This window comes from Papio anubis, chromosome 17 (assembly GCF_008728515.1).
Source record: "Papio anubis isolate 15944 chromosome 17, Panubis1.0, whole genome shotgun sequence".
NCBI classification, from domain to species: Eukaryota; Metazoa; Chordata; class Mammalia; order Primates; family Cercopithecidae; genus Papio; species Papio anubis.
In genome coordinates, this window is record NC_044992.1 from 51,238,312 (window position 1) to 51,256,431 (window position 18,120).

The window sequence follows — 18,120 nt, forward strand, 5'->3', positions numbered from 1 at the left end:
ATTTCTTTCTGGGTAAGGATCTTTGCTATTTTAGGAATATAGGCAGATCTGAGCACTCAAACCCAGGTTCAAGTTGAATAGCTTCTCTTTAGTCAAAGGGAGAACACAGATGTATCAAAGAGTAGGAAAGAAATGTATCAAAAGAGAGTAGGAAAGAAAGCCTTTTCTTCTTGAAAGGCTGAGGTTGAGAGGGAAAACTAATTTATCACTATAACTCTATGGTAGCTTTCGATGCTAAATTTTCCCTGCCTCTTTTGTGATTTTTTGATATGGAAGAGTAGGGGTTTTATCTTCTCAGTAACAATTAGGCCATATTTCCTTATACCAAGTAGAGGTGCTCAAACATTGTAGTGGTATTAAAGGGCTAGGAGAGTAACTGAAGACTGGCACAAAGAACTCCACCTGGAGGATGAAAGTCTGGCAGATGATTCTTGTCATCTTAGTGCCCTTAAAGTAGTCCAAAATCCTAAAATTCAAAGCCAGAAATTCCACACCCATTTAGTAGGCACCTAGATATACACCATATATTCTACTACACACAGATTATATACCTAAAATGGAAGGAAATCTTTCCTCTTGTGGGAAAGAGGAAGTGGAAAGGAGGTATACATTCCAATACATCTACCTACAACTGAGAGAAATTAACTACTATTACCTCCTCCCACACCATCATCTTTCCTCTCTTTGCATAGCCTGAGCTTTCAGAAGCACAACTGCAAACATCTCATACTGGTTCACAGGAATCTATTCCTTGGTCACTTCAAACAAGATGTTATTTATTTTTTTTTATTTTTATTTTTTTTGAGACGGAGTCTCGCTCTGTTGCCCAGGATGGAGTGCAGTGGCCGGATCTCGGCTCACTGCAAGCTCCGCCTCCCGGGTTTACGCCATTCTCCTGCCTCAGCCTCCCGAGTAGCTGGGATGACAGGCGCCTGCCACTTCGCCCGGCTAGTTTTTTGTATTTTTTTAGTAGAGACGGGGTTTCAGAGTGTTAGCCAGGATGGTCTTGATCTCCCGACCTCGTGATCCACCCGTCTCGGCCTCCCAAAGTGCTGGGATTACAGGCTTGAGACACCGCGCCCGGCAAACAAGATGTTATTTATAACCCACACCTCCAACCCTACCCAACTTTGAGTGGATGGGGCAAAAATTACGACAGACTCTGCTAAGTTTCCACAAATCATTGGTTTATTAGAAAGTTCCTTTCCCTCATTTTACAGCATATATATCTCTATCATATGTGATAAAGTTAAATACAATCTGTTATGCTTGTAAGTAAGGATAGGTTATTTTGTTTTTTTTTTTTTAAGTTTTAAAATCACTATTCTGGAAGTTAAAGAAAATGCCCCGAGGAAGGTAAAGAGGCAGCCAGAGTATGGCTCAATCTACAAGCTAATGGGAAGCAGCACAAAAATATTAATACTGTATTATTTATTTACATGGGCTGAAAGCAAAGAAAAATGAGTCCCTTCACTTACACAGATGATTTCGTTTTTCCAGTGCCAGTTATACAAGAAGTGATGCTTCTGAATCAGACAAGGAGCACTGAACAGGTAGGAGGGTGGGAGGGCAGTCAAGAGTGCGCTTGCCTGCCACTTTCTTTTCAAAACTTAACACTTTTCTGAGAATTTGAGAAGGCAGGAACACAGAGCCCTGGTCCAGATAAGTATGGTTTTTCTTGTCAAGTGACCAACCAACCAATTCTAGCCACAGGAATAGTTAGGAAAATGCCAAAAAGGGAATTGTTAACCTCATCAAAGGAGATGGGACCTGCAATACAAGCCCCTTTGGGTCAGTGTGTTAATTGGGGCTGAGAGCCTGGGTGAAAGGCAAGAAGAGGGGCAAAAGAGGCTGAGGTGGTAATTCCTCTTGTCAGTGTCATAGGAGAAAAGAAACAAGGAACGTTTACTGTTTAAACTGAGCTGGGCAGAGGGCATGGAAACTATGAAGCAAAATAATCTGAAGTATCTGTAAGTGTGCTCACCTCCCAACAAAAGGAAAAAGACTGTCCCAACTCATCCTCCAGCCTACTTCTACTTCAGTTTCTACCAACCCAAAAGGCACATTAAAAAAAAAAAAAATTGTCAGAGGGGGCTAAGTACTAGGAAGGCAAATGGACTGACTGCCTTGAACAAGGTACCCAGGGAAACCCAGGAATTCCCCCCAGACAATCACCAAATCTCACTGCTTCCAGACAATAAAGCTGTTGAGTCCCCTCCTTCTCCTCTGTGGGGTCCACCTGTTTCTCCGTGTAAAACAGCAAAAGTACATGAGGGAGACTGTTAAAGATGAGTATCCCTCAGAAGCCCCCGGCTGACTGCTGCCCATTAGCTCAAAAATCCCAATACTGGGGGCACTACTTACTGCAAATTACTTAACATTTTGTCCCAGCAAAAAATGTTTTAACATTTTATAGTTCATAACTTCAAAAAATACATAAGCTTGGTAAAATATACATGCTTAGTCAGTTTTGCATCTAGCAGAAAACAAATATTTTTTGTTTTCATTTTATAACCTTTAAAGTTTCTTAATTCAACTAGGGCAAACATATTTACACAAAGCCACCAGAACGAGGATCACTTAAAGAGCTGGATGTAAAAAATATTATTGCAGTATACTACAAATATGGAACCTTTTTTATATGAGCTACAAAAAGCAGCATTTACGTTTATAGAGTTCAGTGCAATTTTTTACATTAAAAAAATCCTATAAATTAAGAAGGAAACATCAACACAACAGAAGAAAATATACCCTTCACTTCAGACACATGAGCTCCTCTCCGGGAAAGCACATGGGCAACTCTATGTTCCACACAGCTTTTATTCATGATAGGATCTTCTTTTCTGGGATATGGAGATGCCTCTTCTGGGATGAGGGACACCAGGATAATAGTGCCAAATGTGTGGCTCCGTTGATGTGGGAACTGGATGGAATTGCAGCCTGAGTTATATCAGGTTCCAGGTGAGACTCTTTCCACCTCACCTGGGATAACATAACGTCACCAAGGATGTCAAAGACACTACCCCAAAGTGGTGGCACTTCCACCACTAGAACAGCTTGGCCTTCCCTGTGGCGCTGAGAAGGCAAGACCAGATGGGCCCACAGCAAGTGCTTTGGTGACAACCCACTGGCCAGAGAGGAGGAAAATGTTTTAAAATTTATAGAAGGGAAGAGCAGAGGAAAAAAGCAGAGGGAGGAGGGGATTATCTAAACTTGACAGTTTGGAGATGTTGCTGCAGAGGGGTGGGTAGCACTTACTGGTGTTCCCTAGCTTAGAAACACAGGAGAGGGAGGGACAAATTGAGAGGAGGACAGGAAAAAGAAATCCCTGATAGTAAACTGAAAGCAAACTTCAAATCTAAACCCACCCCTGTGAGCCAAAACTCAATTCTTTGGCTGTCAGACACTGCCCATCCCAGCTTCTACTTGCTGGTATTAATAGCTCAACAGCCCCAAGGGAACATTTATGGGTCTCCTCCCCTGGCCCTACCTAGGATCCCATCCCCCAACTCATGTGCCATGGCTGGGAGGATGTTGCAGGTCCTGACCTGAGAAGATGGGGTGAAGTAGTGGGTGAAGGTGGAGGGCAGTGGCAGCTGCTGCAGCAGGCCGTGGGGCAAGTAGGGTGGGGTAGAGGGCAGCATGTGGGACGGGATGAAAGGTGAAAGGCCCAGGATGGATGGCTGAGGCGGGAATGATGTGGATGGGATGGCTAGCGAGAAAGGTGGCAGGGTGGCCAGGGATGATTGAGTGAGTGAGGTGGGACAAGGAAATGGGGGTCAGATGGGGCTGGGGAATATGATGCACCTGGGCAAGTGGTTGGGGATGGGGGTGGGGGTGAATGCCAATGGCGGCAGCAGCTGCGGCAGCATGATGTTGTAGGATGGCATGCTGAACAGTTGTGATGGAGGTGGCAGAGGCTGTAGCTGGCTGCTGAATGTGGATAGGTTGCAGGGCTGGTGTGGCTGGGGCCAGGGCAGCTGAGGCTGGAAAGGCCTTTACTTGCTTGGCCAGAAGCTGCTGCTGGATGTGTTGCTGAGCAGCCTGCTGGAGCTTGCTGTACTTCTCCATCTCCTCAGGGGTGAAGGTGATGGGCTGGCTCTCCAGGGGGGCCAGTGAAGCATCCTCAGCCCCATCTGTTGACTCAATACTAGGATCCCCACTGGGAGGTGCATAACTGGGGAAATGCTCAAGGTCTGGTGCTATCGGCAGCAAGCTGGATTCCACAGGGCCTGGTTGACTGCTGCTATCCAGGGACTCCAGGGTGTCCCCATCACTGGGGTCGGGGAGGTAGTTATGGGAGATGGTTGGGTCCCCAGGGTAGCAGTCAGTGTGTGCTGGGGTGCCTAGTGGAGCCACAGGGTGATCAGCAGTAGCTTCTTCAGACTTTGGCTCTTCTGGGGGTGGGTCTAATAAGGGGCCAGTTGTTTCCTCTGAAGGGAACTGATGCCCAAATAGGGCATCACTACTCCCTGAGGGCCCCTCTTCTGTCTCTGACTGTTCTTGCTCTTCCCCCCTTTCCAAGCCAGACTCTTCACATTTCTTATTGGGCTTTCGGGTAGCTGGGAGCTTCCCTATCAGTGGAAGGACAGGCTTATTGCCAAGAGATGGGGGGAGCTTGGGCCCAAAGTAACCTTGTGGGGGGTCCTTGAGCTTGGGCCCAGCTTTATTAGTGGTGGCCTGCACCTCCTCACTCACACTAGGTTTCCTCTCCACTTTCCTTGACTGAATCTTCTCCAGTAGCAGTTTGGCAGTAACAGAGTTCTTGTCTTCAGGACTGCAGTCACTTTCTGACCCTCTTCCTGTGCCAATGTTGCTGTTCTGGGAAGGTGGACCTGTTGCTTTACTGTCATCTCCTCTGCCATCATCTTTCTTCCCAGGACCTTCTCCCCGGCCTGATCGGAAATAGTGGGGGGACTGGGAGCGGTAGATCTTAGAACGAATGAAGTCCCGACGCCCAGAATGCCTCTCCTCAGGGCTCTCATGACCCCATGATCCCTTCCTGGAGCCTGATCTTTGGGAAGGACTCCTGGTGCTGCGACTGCGGTCCCGGCTATAGCTCCGGCTCCGTTGCCAGCTGTGGGCTGTGGTGCTACGGCTTCTCCGCTTGCTCCGACTACGACTACAACTGCTGCTTCGGCTGCGGCCCCGGGATCTTGAGCGCTCTCTGGTATGACTCCGAGATCGGCTTCGGGACTGGCTGCAACTGAGGCTATAGTCATCGTCAGAAGATGAGTATTTGTGCCGTTTTGATCGATGTTTGGAGCTGGCATAGTCTGAGTCATCCGAGTCGTGGGAGCGCTTGGAGTGCCTTCGTGATCTGTCGCTGTAGTCACTGTAGCTGTCATCTGAGTAACTGTGCTGTCTACTATAGCAGCTCTGGTCTGAAGAGGCATCTGAGCTACTTGAGTAAGAACGCCGGGAAGAACGATGTGAGGAATGGCGCCGGCCTGACCTTGAGCGGCTGCGGGAATGCTCACTGCCTGAATCTTCTTCTTCTTCCTCACTGTACTGGGATGGAGACTTCTGGTGCAGTCGGTGTGAGGAAGCATCATCACTATCCTCATCTCCACTACTGGGTTGGCTCCGATGGCTAGACCGGCTGCTCCGTTTGGTGCCTGCTCTTCGCTGGCAGGATGAAGGCGGAAGTTCACCTTTGTGTTTCCTCCCACTATGGTCTTGGGAGCTGCTACCACCCCCACCTTCCTCCTTTTTGCCACTGCTCCCCTCTTCAGCTGGGAGGGATCTCCGCTGGGAGTCATCTTGAGCTCGTCGCCGCCTTCTTGGAGGTGCAGGACTGCCACTCCCAGGGGGTTCTGGTTTGGGTCCTCGTTCAGAATCTGCTGGGGCTGATGACTTATTCTTCTTTCGTTTTCGTTTCTTGCGCTTCTTAGACTTCTCCCCCGACTCTGCCTTAGAGCTTTTCTCTTCTGTGTCACCCTTGTGTTTACGTTTGTGTTTGCTGGATTTTTTGTGCTTCTTTTTCTTTTTGTGCCGGTGGGACTTCCCAGATCGTTCTTTCTTGCTGGGAAGGCTTCTCCCTGTGTCTTCTGTCTCAGACCCATGGCTACCCCCAGGCTCCTGCTTGTTCAGGCTACTACAGGCAGACCCTGAAGCAGGTGCGTCCATTCTGCCTCCTGAGGAACCTACTATTTTCTCTCCGCCCACTTCTTTGTTTTTATTTGGCTCACCAGGATCTAGGCCTTGGAGATGGTCCTTTGAGGAGCTTCCTATATCCTTTGGTTTTTCTGTCCCTTTAGTTCTGGCATCTTTGTTCCTTGAAAGTTTAAAGTCAAAATATAAAGGGTTACAACTGTATGAAATGGAGGGTTCTGCCTTGGTGAAAATTAATAGTTCTGATGGCCACTGGAGGGCAGTGCTTTCATCTTTGCTCAAAACTGGGAAGAAGGGACCAGTAGGATGTTTGGGTCCTTCTTGGCTTTCTTTCCCTGCTGGGGTGGCCAGAGAGGTTTCTTTAGAAGAGTTGGACTCACACGTTTGGGTCTCTGAAACCTTCTGACTATGACTCTCTAAACTCTGATCACTTACATCCCCTCCTAAGGCCTTCTTTGCCTCAGTTTTGCTTCCTGGTTCTGAGGGCTCAGTCATGCTGGTTTCCTTCGGCTGCTCAGAGACTTCACTAACTGTCTTTTCTGCTCCTTGGCTTGCTGCCGCCTTGATGCAGCTTTTAGGCTTGGGAGAACTGCCTTTTTTACTCTCTGGGGCATTCTTTGGGTGTGTACTATTATCACCTTCCATTTGTTCACTGGCTCTCATAAAAAGTAGGAAGGGAAAATTAGGTTTTACTTTGCAGTGTGCTGGGGGGATGTAGTGGTAATATTCCGGCTCTGTAGCCCCAGCTCCTTCTTCTCGCTTCATCCTTTTTAATTTGGATAATGTTGAGGCAAGGGACCCTCCATCCTGAGGGTCTTCATCCTCCTTTTTACCATCAAGATTACTGCTCCCATCAGAGTCTCCTACCTTCTGCAGTCCTTGGTCAGAACCCTTCTCATCAGGTTTTGTTCCATCTTCAGAGGTCCCTTCCTCCGCGTGGTCCTTGAAAACTGATGCTATTGATTCGAGTTTGACAGGAGCCTTCTTGGCAAAAGAAAATGACACTCCCAATTTTTGCAATGGGGTCCCCAGATTATTCTTAATGCCAAAGCTGATGCCTTGGGAGGCTAACCCAGGAGCCTGGGCCAGTCCAGTGGTATTAGTGATTTGTACTGCAGTGAAAGGGCCTCCTTTATCTGTGGAAAATTCAGATCCCAGGCCACAAGAAGCAGTGGCACCTGTGCCACTATTTGTAGCTGATTCATCTTTATCATCTTCTCCACCTTCTTCATCTACAGCCACTGTGGTTGGTTTGAACATGGGACCACTTCCAGGTGCACTACATGACATTTTAGAAAAATAAAAAGCAAAGAAAAAGCAGGTTTAGGACTACATTCCATAAACCTTATAAAATACTAATCTCTTATATCCTATCATTCATTATAGGTAGGTCTCAAAGACAGTGAGTGGTGGTCATATTCCCTAGTCCTATACTAACAAACGCAACTTTCTCAGAGGAGGTTAGGCAAAGACTCATTCTGTTAACCTGCCAAATTCCCAGGGCCAGCCAGTTATTACTGTTTTTTCTTAAGCTGTCTAAAGTACAAAAAGCTGGGTGTGGTGGCTCACACCTGTAATCCCAGCACTTTGGGAGGCCAAGGCGGACAGATTGCTTGAGGTCAGGAGTTCATAACCAGCCTGGCCAACATGGTGAAACCCTGTCTCTACTAAAAATACAAAAATTAGCTGGGCATGGTAGCACGCACCTGTAATCCCAGCTACTTGGGAGGCTGAGGCAGGAGAATCACTCTAACCTGGGAGATGGAGGTTGCAGTGAGCCGAGATCACACCACTGTACTCCAGCCTGGGTGACAGAGCAAGACTCCCTCTCAAAAAAAATAAAATAAAATAAAGTACAGGCCGGGCGCGGTGGCTCATGCCTGTAATTCTAGCACTTTGGGAGGCCAAGGCGGACAGATTGCTTGAGCTCAGGAGTTCGCAACCAGCCTGACCAACATGGTGAAATCCCATCTCTACTAAAAATACAAAAATTAGCTGGGCTTGGTGGCGCACGCCTGTAATCCCAGCTACTCAGGAGGCTGAGGCAGGAGAATCTCTTGAACCTGGGAGGCAGAGGTTGCAGTGAGCTGAGATCACGCCACCGCACTCCAGCCTGGGTGACAGAGCGAGACTCTGTCTCAAAAAAAAAAAAAAAGTTCATAAAGTAAGACTTATGTTACGACTGAAGTAGCGCATCGTTACTATATTTCAGATCTCATTTCTTATTTTATCATTCTATCCATTAGTATGTTATCTAATGTATGGCTGTACATGTATTCACATCGGTTTTATTTCATTCTATTAAAGAGAAACTCTTGCTGGGCAAGGGTGGCTCACATCTGTAATCTCAGTGATTCAGGAGGCTGAGGTGGGAGGATTGCTTGAGGCCAAGATATCAAGACCAGTCTGGGCAACATAGTGAGACCCCACCTCTAAAAAAAAAAAAAAATTAAAATTTCCCCATGCTTTCAAATTTCATTTTTTTAAAATGTGTATATTCTGAGTTAAACACAGAAACTTCCACTGTGCTACTTATGGCAGTCTGTGGTCAGTATGTCTATCATATAAACTAAAAAGTCCATGCCTGTCTCCTGGGTACCATAACAAGCATTTGCTTTGGTTTTGTGGCAGTTTCTGGGCATTCAGTACTACGGTCATAATGTTACCTGAGCACTTTCATCTTTGACAAAAGGAATATTAAGGAGCCTCAATAGTTTTAAACTGATGATCTTGCCTGAAAGTTTTATTTTTTTGAGGTGGGGTCTAACTGTGTTGCCCAGGCTGGAGTGAAGTGGCATGATCATAGCTCATTGCAGTCTCAAACTTCTGGCTCAATCCTCCCACCTCAGCCGCCTGAGTAGCTATGACTACAGGTGCACATCACTATGCTGGCTAATTTTATTTATTTATTTGAGACAGTGTCACTCTGTTGCCCAGGCTGGAGTGCAGTGGTGCGATCTCGGCTCACTGCAACCTCCACCTCCCGGGTTTAGGTGATTCTCCTCCCTCAGCCTTGCAAGTAGCTGCGACTACAGGCATGCACCACCACACCCAGCTAATTTTTGTATTTTTAGTAGAGACGGGCTTCACCACGTTGGCCAGGATGGTCTTGATCTCTTGGCCTTGTGATCTGCCCACCTCAGCCTCCCAAAGTGCTGTGATTACAGGCATGGGCCACTGCGCTCAGCCCATGCTGGCAGATTTAAAAAAACAATTTGTAGAGACAGAGTCTTGCTATGTTGACCAGATTGGTCTTGAGCACCTGGCTTCAAGTGATCCTCTGGCCTCTAGCTCAAAAAGTACTGGGATTACAGATGTGAGCCATTGTGCATCTGGCCTGCAATTTTTGTAGTGTGTACACTATACAGTGTACACTATATCCTTAAATTCCAAATCAAGAACTAAACAGAATCAGATACCTATTTGTATGATGTCCTTGTTATCCAAACCCTAGCTAATAGCTATCCTCAACTCAGGGACAAGTATATTCAGACAATGTGTAATCTCTTTTTTTTTTTCCTCTCTCCCAAGCCGGAGTTTTGCTCTTGTTGCCCAGGCTGGAGTGCAATGGTGCAATCTTGGCTCACTGTAACCTCCGCCTCCCGGGTTCAGGCGATTCTCCTACCTCAGCCTCCTTAGTAGCTGGGATTACAGGCGTGCGCCACCATGCCCAGCTAATTTTTGTATTTTTAGTAGAGACGGAGTTTCACCATGTAGGTCAGGCTGGTCTCAAGCTCCTGACCTCAGGTGATCCACCTACCCCAGCCTCCCAAAGTGCTGGGATTACAGGCGTGAGCCACCGTGCCCCACCAATGTGTAATCTCTTGCTATCTAAACTGCTGCTACTGGAAAATGAGAACTCAACAGATTTGGAGAGCAAGAAATACTTACACTGTGTTATGAAACCTACTCCACAGCAAACAAATAAAAAACGACCCCCAGGGCCAAACTGAATAAAAAGGGGATTCTGTTTTTTTGAGACAGGGTCTTGCTCTATCACCCAGGCTGGAGTGCAGTGGTGCGATCACAGCTCACTGCAGCCTTGATCTCCCAGGCTCAAGAGATTCTTCCACCTCACGCTTCTGAGTAGCTGGGACTACAGGCATGTGCCACCATACCCAGCTAATTTTTAAGATTTTTTTTTTTTTTTTTTTTAGAGACAGGGTCTTCCTATGTTGCCCTGGCTGGTCTTGAGCTCCTGGGTTCAAGAGATCCTCTTGCTTTGGCCTCCCAAAGTGCTGGGATGACAGGTGTGAGTCACTATGCCCAGCATGTGCTTTTTAATATAAATGTTAGAAAATGGGAATAATTGTAATAGCGTCATCATTTATTGATTTCTTGAGCATCTCTGATGTGCTAGGCATCCCTTCAAGCATTTCCAAGGTAATAACTCAATCATTCCTCATAACAACTCTAAGTTGTTCTTATCTCTATCTTACAGATAAGGAAACTGAGGCATAGAGTTTAAATATAATTTCATTACGTCACATAAATAGTAAGAAAAATATGGCCTCAAAAATACACATACTTAATCAGTATATTATACAAGTATATAGATATGCTTTTAGTTTGAAAGAAGGATCTATTAAACATTTTAAGGAACTGGAGGACATTATGTTAAGTAAAATAACCCAGAAACAGAAAATTAAACACTGCAGGTTGTCACACATATGTGGAAGCTAAAAAAAAAAAAAGTTGATCTCATAGAATTAAAAAGTAGAACAGAGATGGATATGGTAATTACCTTGATCTGATCACTATATGTGTTGAAACATTACATATACGTTGAAACATTACTAAGCAACCCATGAATATGTACAATTATTATTTGTCAATTAATAAAAACTGAAGGTTTATAATTTTTTTTTTTGAGATGGAGTTTCACTCATGTTGCCCAGGCTGGAGTGCAATGGCACGATCTTGGCTCGGCACAGCCTCTGCCTCCCAGGTTCAAGCCATTCTCCTGCCTCAGCCTCCCTAGTAGCGGGGATTACAGGCATGTGCCACCATGCCTGGCTAATTTTGTATTTTTAGTACAGACAGGGTTTCTCCACGTTGGTCAGGCTGGTCTTGAACTCCCAACCTCAGGTGATCCACCCGCCTCAGCCTCTGAAAGTGCTGGGATTACAGGTGTGAGCCACCGCGCCTGGCCACTTTTTTGTTTTTGTTTTTTTTTTTTTGAGATGGAGTCTCCCGCTGTCACCCAGGCTGGAGTCCAGTGGTGCAATCTCGGCTCACTGCAAGCTCTGCCTCTCGGGTTCACGCCATTCTCCTGCCTCAGCCTCCAGAGTAGCTGGGACTACAGGCGCCTGCCACCACGACCGGCTAATTTTTTGTATTTTTAGTAGAGATGGGGTTTCACTGTGTTAGCCAGGATGGTCTCAATCTCCTGACCTTGTGATCTGCCCGCCTCAGTCTCCCAAAGTGCTGGGATTACAGGGGTAAGCCACTGCGCCTGGCCCAAGGTTTATAATTCTTAAATCTTAATTTAAATTTTAAATTATAATCTGAAATCTATAATTTAAAACTTTAAGGATTATAATTATCTGTAGAACCCTCTGATAAAAAATATCCTCACCATTCAGCTTGTTTTCTCTGCTCTGCCAACTCATGGAGCCGCCGAAGGGCTTTTTCCTGTTTTTTCTCATCCTTGCGGGATCTTGAAGAGACATTTCGAGCAAACTCTCTCTGCTTGAGATCTTTTAATCTCTGGGTTAAAAGAAAGAAAGATACAGAGGGTGGATGATTTACAGTAACTTGGGAATCAGAAAGCAAAGCCTTTAGGACATGACCCTCAACCAACAGTCATAGTATTAGTGTAGAACACATTATCATATTCTCTTATGGCAACTGAAAACACAATGGCTGATTACTTTGGGTATAGCACTTGCAGTATCTACACTTCTAATTAGGACAGCATATCATTTGCTTTATTAGGCAAAATAAAATGATCTCAAATGCAACAAGCAAATTTTAGAACACTGGGAGGAAAGAAAGGGACCTGCTCCTCCAGGATGCAAAACTAGACAAACAGAACATGAGATAAATTGTAATAACACAAGCCAAAGAGAACAGAAAGGGGTTAGGCTAGTACAGAAAGTTACCCAGGTGTAAGATCTTGAAAAGCAATGTACAGCTTACATGGGGGGTTATTTGAATTAGAACAAATAGAAAGCATACTTTTATTTCACCATAAAAAGGTGTCATTTTTTTTTTCAGCATGAATAGAGGTTTCCCGTAACTATTAAATAAACCCGAGAGGTCTTCCAGCGCTAGCACGTTTAGAGCTCACCAGTCTGACCACTTTTATCTGGTCAGCCTGCTGAAAGTAGTATGTGAGGCTTTGCATTCCTTCATGGCCCTGAGAGGAATATCCAGGGGATGAGGAGGGAGAGCAGAGATAAGTCAAAGACTTTATTACTTAGAATCCAGATAACAGAATGGGTCTTTTATTTTCAGAAACTACTGTATAATTTTCCTTAAAAGAAATACAACCAAAAAAGAACAGTGTTATGACACACTGGTGACAGAACCCAGACATATCTATCTGCAATAAAGACAGAAATAAAATTATTTTCAAGACATTAGATAATAACAAGACACAAACAAAACAAAATATATACATTAGCCTATGCTTTTACAACAGCATTGGGAAAAGGAATTTGACCCAGTATAAAGTGGACATTGCTTTGTGGAAAGGCATGATGTTCAACAGACAGAGGAATTTTCTTACCTAGTATTTATGAAATGTGTTTTGAATCTTTTTAAATTGGGAGGGGGGAAGGGTAAAAAGACACACACAAAAAAAGATATACAGCTAAAGACACTAGTAGAAAAACTCACTCTTGTGATCTGGGCTCCCAAATTAGAAGGATTTGCTTTCAATACATCAGCTGAAAATGTCACATCACAAAGAAAAAAAAAGTAAAAAATAAAACAAGAGTGGAAGAGAAAAAAAAAATAAAGCAAGCATTACTACACAAGCTCTCTTAGTGAATCTGTAAACTATTATACTGAACAATCAGGGACAAAGCCATCAACTCTAAAAGGGCTGGGGAGAAGGGAAGCACCTGTACAACATATATATGTGTACATACACACAGACTGACATAGTAATCCCACCTAGAAAAATGGAACTACCTGTATTTCTTCCAGAAAAATGGTTCCAGAACTTTGGAAAAGACCATTGTGGTACAAAAAGCAGTCCTGTTTCCATTAGCCCTTATTTTGGGGGAAGTTCAAGTAATGAACAGCTGGCAAAACTATTACTGCCCATAATTAAGAATTTTTTTTTTGAGACGAAGTCTCTGTTGTCCAGGCTGGAGTGCAGCGGCGCGATCTTGGCTCACTGTAGCCTCCGCCTCCCAGGTTTAAGCAATTCTCATGCCTCAGCCTCCCAAGTAGCTGGGATTACAGGCATGCACCCCTATGCTTGGCTAATTTTTATATGTTTAGTAGAGACGAGGTTTCACCATGTTGGCCAGGGTGGTCTTGAACTCCTGGTCCCAAGTGAACTACCTGCCTCGGCCTCCCAAAGTGCTGGGATTACAGGCATGAGCAACCACACCCAGCCCACAATTAAGACTTTTATAAAACCACTTCAAGATAAAGGATCAACTATTTTAAATAAATATGAATAAATATGAATTCTAATTTCATCCTCCTGAGAGGAATGGGGCAGAAAGAAAAGGCTTATCAGGCCTATTATATGATTACCTTTGGCCACAAACCTAGTTTTTTCTTCCCCAAACACGTAACAGGCTCTCTAACCAAGATTTATATAGAATATAATGTTCTTCTCATATCTGCCATTTTCTCTTTTTTTTTGAGACGGAGTTTTAATGTCGCCCAGGCTGGAGTGCAGTGGTGTGATCTTGGCTCACTGCAACCTCTGCCTCTCGGGTCCAAGCAATTCTCCTGCCTTAGCCTCCCGAATAGCTGGGACTACAGGTGCCTGTCACCACGCTCGGCTGAGTAGAGATGGGGTTTCCCCTTGTTGACCAGGCTGGTCTTCAATTCCTGACCTCAGGTGATCCGCCCACCTCGGCTTCCCAAAATGATGGGATTACAAGGCATAAGCCACTGCACCCGGCCTGCCATCTCTCTAGCCACCTGCTAAGACTGGAAAATTTCCCCATGCCATTTCCTCCCCTCTTACAAATATTTCATTACTTTTAGGAAGCATTTTTCAAACTACAAGACATTGTCCAAAAGAACAATCATTTAATCAAAGTATGGAGTCCTCAGGCTGAGTCAAGATTAGGCTTTCCATTCAGCAGCCACTTTGTACAACCCTGAAGTTGAAGGAACAGGACCATGTCCACATCATGCTGAAGACATCCTATCTCAAGTTCCTACCACAGGAACATGGTTGGAGGCAGAGACGGAAGAAGATAGGATGATGCAATAAAACGAATCTAAACTGCAGGCTCCCTCTGGGCAAACCTATCCTAAGAATATCCTACAAAGCTTAGGAAAGGCTCCCAATATCACATTTACAAATTTTACAGTCAAGTCTGTGGTCTCAAAAGCAGAACTGAGAACCCCAGAATTCTAACCCCAACTTTAAGAGACAGGACTCAGCAAACCCTATCAAACTGAGTATGTATACTTGTGGTTTCTCTCAGACGAGGACATTCTGTTCTGGCGACTTTTTTTTTTTTTTAAGAGACAAGGTCTCACTTTGTTGCCCAGGCGGGAGTGCTGGGGCTATTCACATGTGTGATTCCACTACTGATCAGCATGGGAGTTTTGACCTGCTCTGTTTCCGACCTGAACCAGTTCACTTCTCCTTAGGAAGCTTCGTTGGTCCCCCGCTCCTGGGAGTTCATCACATGATGCCGAACTTAGTGCAGACACCCAATCAGCACAGCACTATAGCTCAGAACTCTCGGGCTCAAGTGATCCCACCAGCCTCAGCCTCCCAAGCCAGGACTATAGGCATGCACCACTACGCCCAGCCAAGACATGGGTTATAAGGTTCATATTTTCCTTTACCTAGAATGCCTAACTCCAAGTGTCTCCTGTCTACTCAAGGTCAAACTAAATTCTTACAGTCTCCACTGATCCTTCAAAACAGGGGACTGTTCTTTCTGAACTGTCCCTAGTGGTGCTTTGTCATATCGTTCACCTAGCAGCTATTGTATTTTGTTCTCTGACCAGTTATTCCTGTCTTTTAAAAAGGCAGTATGTGTAAAGCTTCAGAGTCAGAAAGCTTGGGTTCAAATCCATTAATTAACTAGCCAATCCACTTATTACTAGATGATTTCACCTCTCTGAGTTCCAGCTCCCTCATTAAAAAACAGGGCTACCTATCTACAGATTTACAAGATTAAATGTCAAAATAAATGTAAAGCATTTAATAAGTCACAAGTGTTCAATACTGCCTTCCCTCTGTGTGGGGCAGGGACTACAGCTTATCTTTATAATCAACCCCGCAGTATACAAAACAGCACTAAGTCTACAGAGGGCATCTGGTAAATGTCCAGTGAATAATTCAGTTCAAACATTAGATCCTTCGTTTTTCCTCAAATAAATTTTTCTACCATTTGTAGGAAAGCTTGATATAAAGTATTCTCATATCTTTATTAGGGACATATTAAAGTTATATAATATGGTCCTCCTAGCTACCACTCCAGATACCCCTTATTTCTAGACAGAATTGGGCCAAATGGCAAAAGATACTGGCCAGAAACTTCTCAGCTTCCTACCTAAAAAGTAATTTCTATAAAGGCACAAGGACCTAATCAGTCAGGTTTTCCAAAATTGCCTATTTTATTCCAAAAGGCTACCAATGTCTGGCTCATTTGTCATGGAATACCCATGTGAAATTCTGTGAAGTGTACCTATACTTTTCTCTTAAATTCTAAAGAGGAACACAACTTTAGATAATTTCTTCAGGTGAGAATAGAGCAACATGCCTGCCTATGAGAGAAGAGGCAGAGCTCACAAGACCAAACACTGCAGATATGTCATCAATCTCTTGTCAAAGTCTGAGCAAATTCCATACCATACACAAAAATTCAAGTTAGACTCCAAACTGGGACATTCTAATTTAAATGGATTTGATTATCCATTTAAGCTGACTCAAAAGCTATGAGATGTATTTATCTCTGAAAATTACACAATACGCTTTCTGAAGAGCTGCTAATAAATTAGCTTATTTTATTGAACTACTAATGGTATTAACAAAAATTTAAGCCACATAACACATTTTTAGTTGGGGAATATCTTAATTCAAGAAAAGGAGACTGAACCCCACCGGAAATGAAAAGATATGAAGATCTTGTTTTCCTGAAAAATCAACAGCATTTTTCCACAATAGTATACATTTGCAGCACAGTACAGAATGGAAGGAACATTTCCCACAGATCCTTAATCACATGGTGGCTGGGATTTCCATTACACTTAGCAGAAGACCAGTAGAAAGGCAAGACCCTAACAAATGATCCAGTACTTGAAGTATCCATCCACATTAACTGTGGCTCTTTGGGTAAAAAACCACTCTAAATGGAAATGACATTCCAGTTCTTTTTTTTTTTTTTTTTTTTTTTTGAGACGGAGTCTCCCTCTGTGGCCCAGGCTGGAGTGCAGTGGCGCAATCTCGGCTCACTGCAAGCTCCGCCTCCCGGGTTTACGCCATTCTCCTGTCTCAGCCTCCCGAGCAGCTGGGACTACAGGTGCCCGCCACCTCGCCCGGCTAGTTTTTTGTACTTTTTAGTAGAGACGGGGTTTCACCGGGTTAGCCAGGATGGTCTCGATCTGCTGACCTCGTGATCCGCCCGTCTCGGCCTCCCAAAGTGCTGGGATTACAGGCTTGAGCCACCGCGCCCGGCCGACATTCCAGTTCTTAAAACACAACTTAAACAGCATTATATTGGCAGAAATATGTTTTACTGTGGACACAAAGTATTGCTCTACTATCACTGAAAAGATTAAGCCAAAGAAATGAGAACCAGGTAAATCTGAATGTGGATTATAAATGTGCAGAAAAGGTACACCCCAACAGCCACCCACTTCTCTTTAAGTGTAGATTTCAAGAGCAGAAACATTCTGCTCTCAGTGTCTATTAAAACAAGGCAACTATGGCAATTGGGCTTTGCAGATCATCCGTAAAATGGCTCTCAAGAAATACGGCTTCCTTCTATAGTGGTTAGAACTTTTAAAATAGTCATCATTCTGTCAATAGTGAAGACCAACAGTGTTCCTGCTCAATTGTGATTGAGTTGAATAAGACACATATTTCTTCACAGTGCTCTCTAACAACAAAAGATAATACAAGGGTTTAACAAAATCTTTTTTTGTATCTTTTAGTGCTATGCTTCTCTCTTCCATCAAAATAAAATTTGACACTAGGAGTTTATATTTGATGGAGTATACTCTACTAAGAATAATTCTGATTACTATCTTTCTCAAGTATTTAAAATTGATTATCTACATTTAAAGAATAAAACCCATTTTTCTCATGTAAAGGGATTTCAGGCATCAGAAAACAGGCAGAATTTAGGGCAGAATATTTTGTATTGCCACTAAAATCCCATGTTCTACATTTACTCAGCTCTGAAGAGAAAACTTGATTTTGTCTCTTTAGGGTCTAAAGATCCATGGCATCTTTCCCTCACCAGATAGCAACTCTGTTCTCCCAACAGGGACTGAGGCTTAGTCTTTCTTTGTAACTAACTATGCAACATACACATAGTTGTCTATGGCACAAAAGAGATGCTCAGTAAATATTTATCAAACTGGGTTGTGGCTCATGCCTGTACTCTCAACACTTTGGGAGGCTGAGGTAGAAGGATCGCTTGAGGACAGGAGTTCAAGACCAGTCTGGGCAACATAGCCAGACTGTCTCCATAAAAAAAAAATTTTTTTTTTTTGAGATGGAGTTTCACTCTTGTTGCCCAGGCTAGAGTACAATGGCGCAATCTCGGCTGACCGCAACCTCGTCTCCCAGGTTCAAGCGATTCTCCTGCTTTAGCCTTCCGAGTAGCTGGAATTACAAGCATG

At 44.2% G+C, this 18,120-nt stretch overlaps 1 protein-coding gene across 11 annotated transcripts in view; it reads right to left on the reverse strand.

The window, feature by feature from the left end:
• Nucleotides 1-1,166: 1,166 nt before the first annotated feature.
• The window catches only part of GPATCH8 (G-patch domain containing 8), a 106,085-nt gene continuing 89,131 nt past the window's right edge, over nt 1,167-18,120 (reverse strand). For 7 of the 11 annotated variants that reach the window (XM_009190801.3, XM_021929282.2, XM_021929280.2 and 4 more), the window contains 3 exons: nt 12,958-13,007; nt 11,693-11,823; nt 1,167-7,393 (listed from right to left, as the gene is read on the reverse strand). In XM_009190801.3, the coding sequence (XP_009189065.2) occupies nt 3,511-7,393; nt 11,693-11,823; nt 12,958-13,007 (4,064 nt within the window). In that variant the 3' untranslated portion in view covers nt 1,167-3,510. The remainder of the gene's footprint in view (nt 7,394-11,692; nt 11,824-12,957; nt 13,008-18,120) is intronic. The other 4 variants (XM_003913169.4, XM_021929283.2, XM_009190807.4 and 1 more) reach the window with 1 other exon arrangement.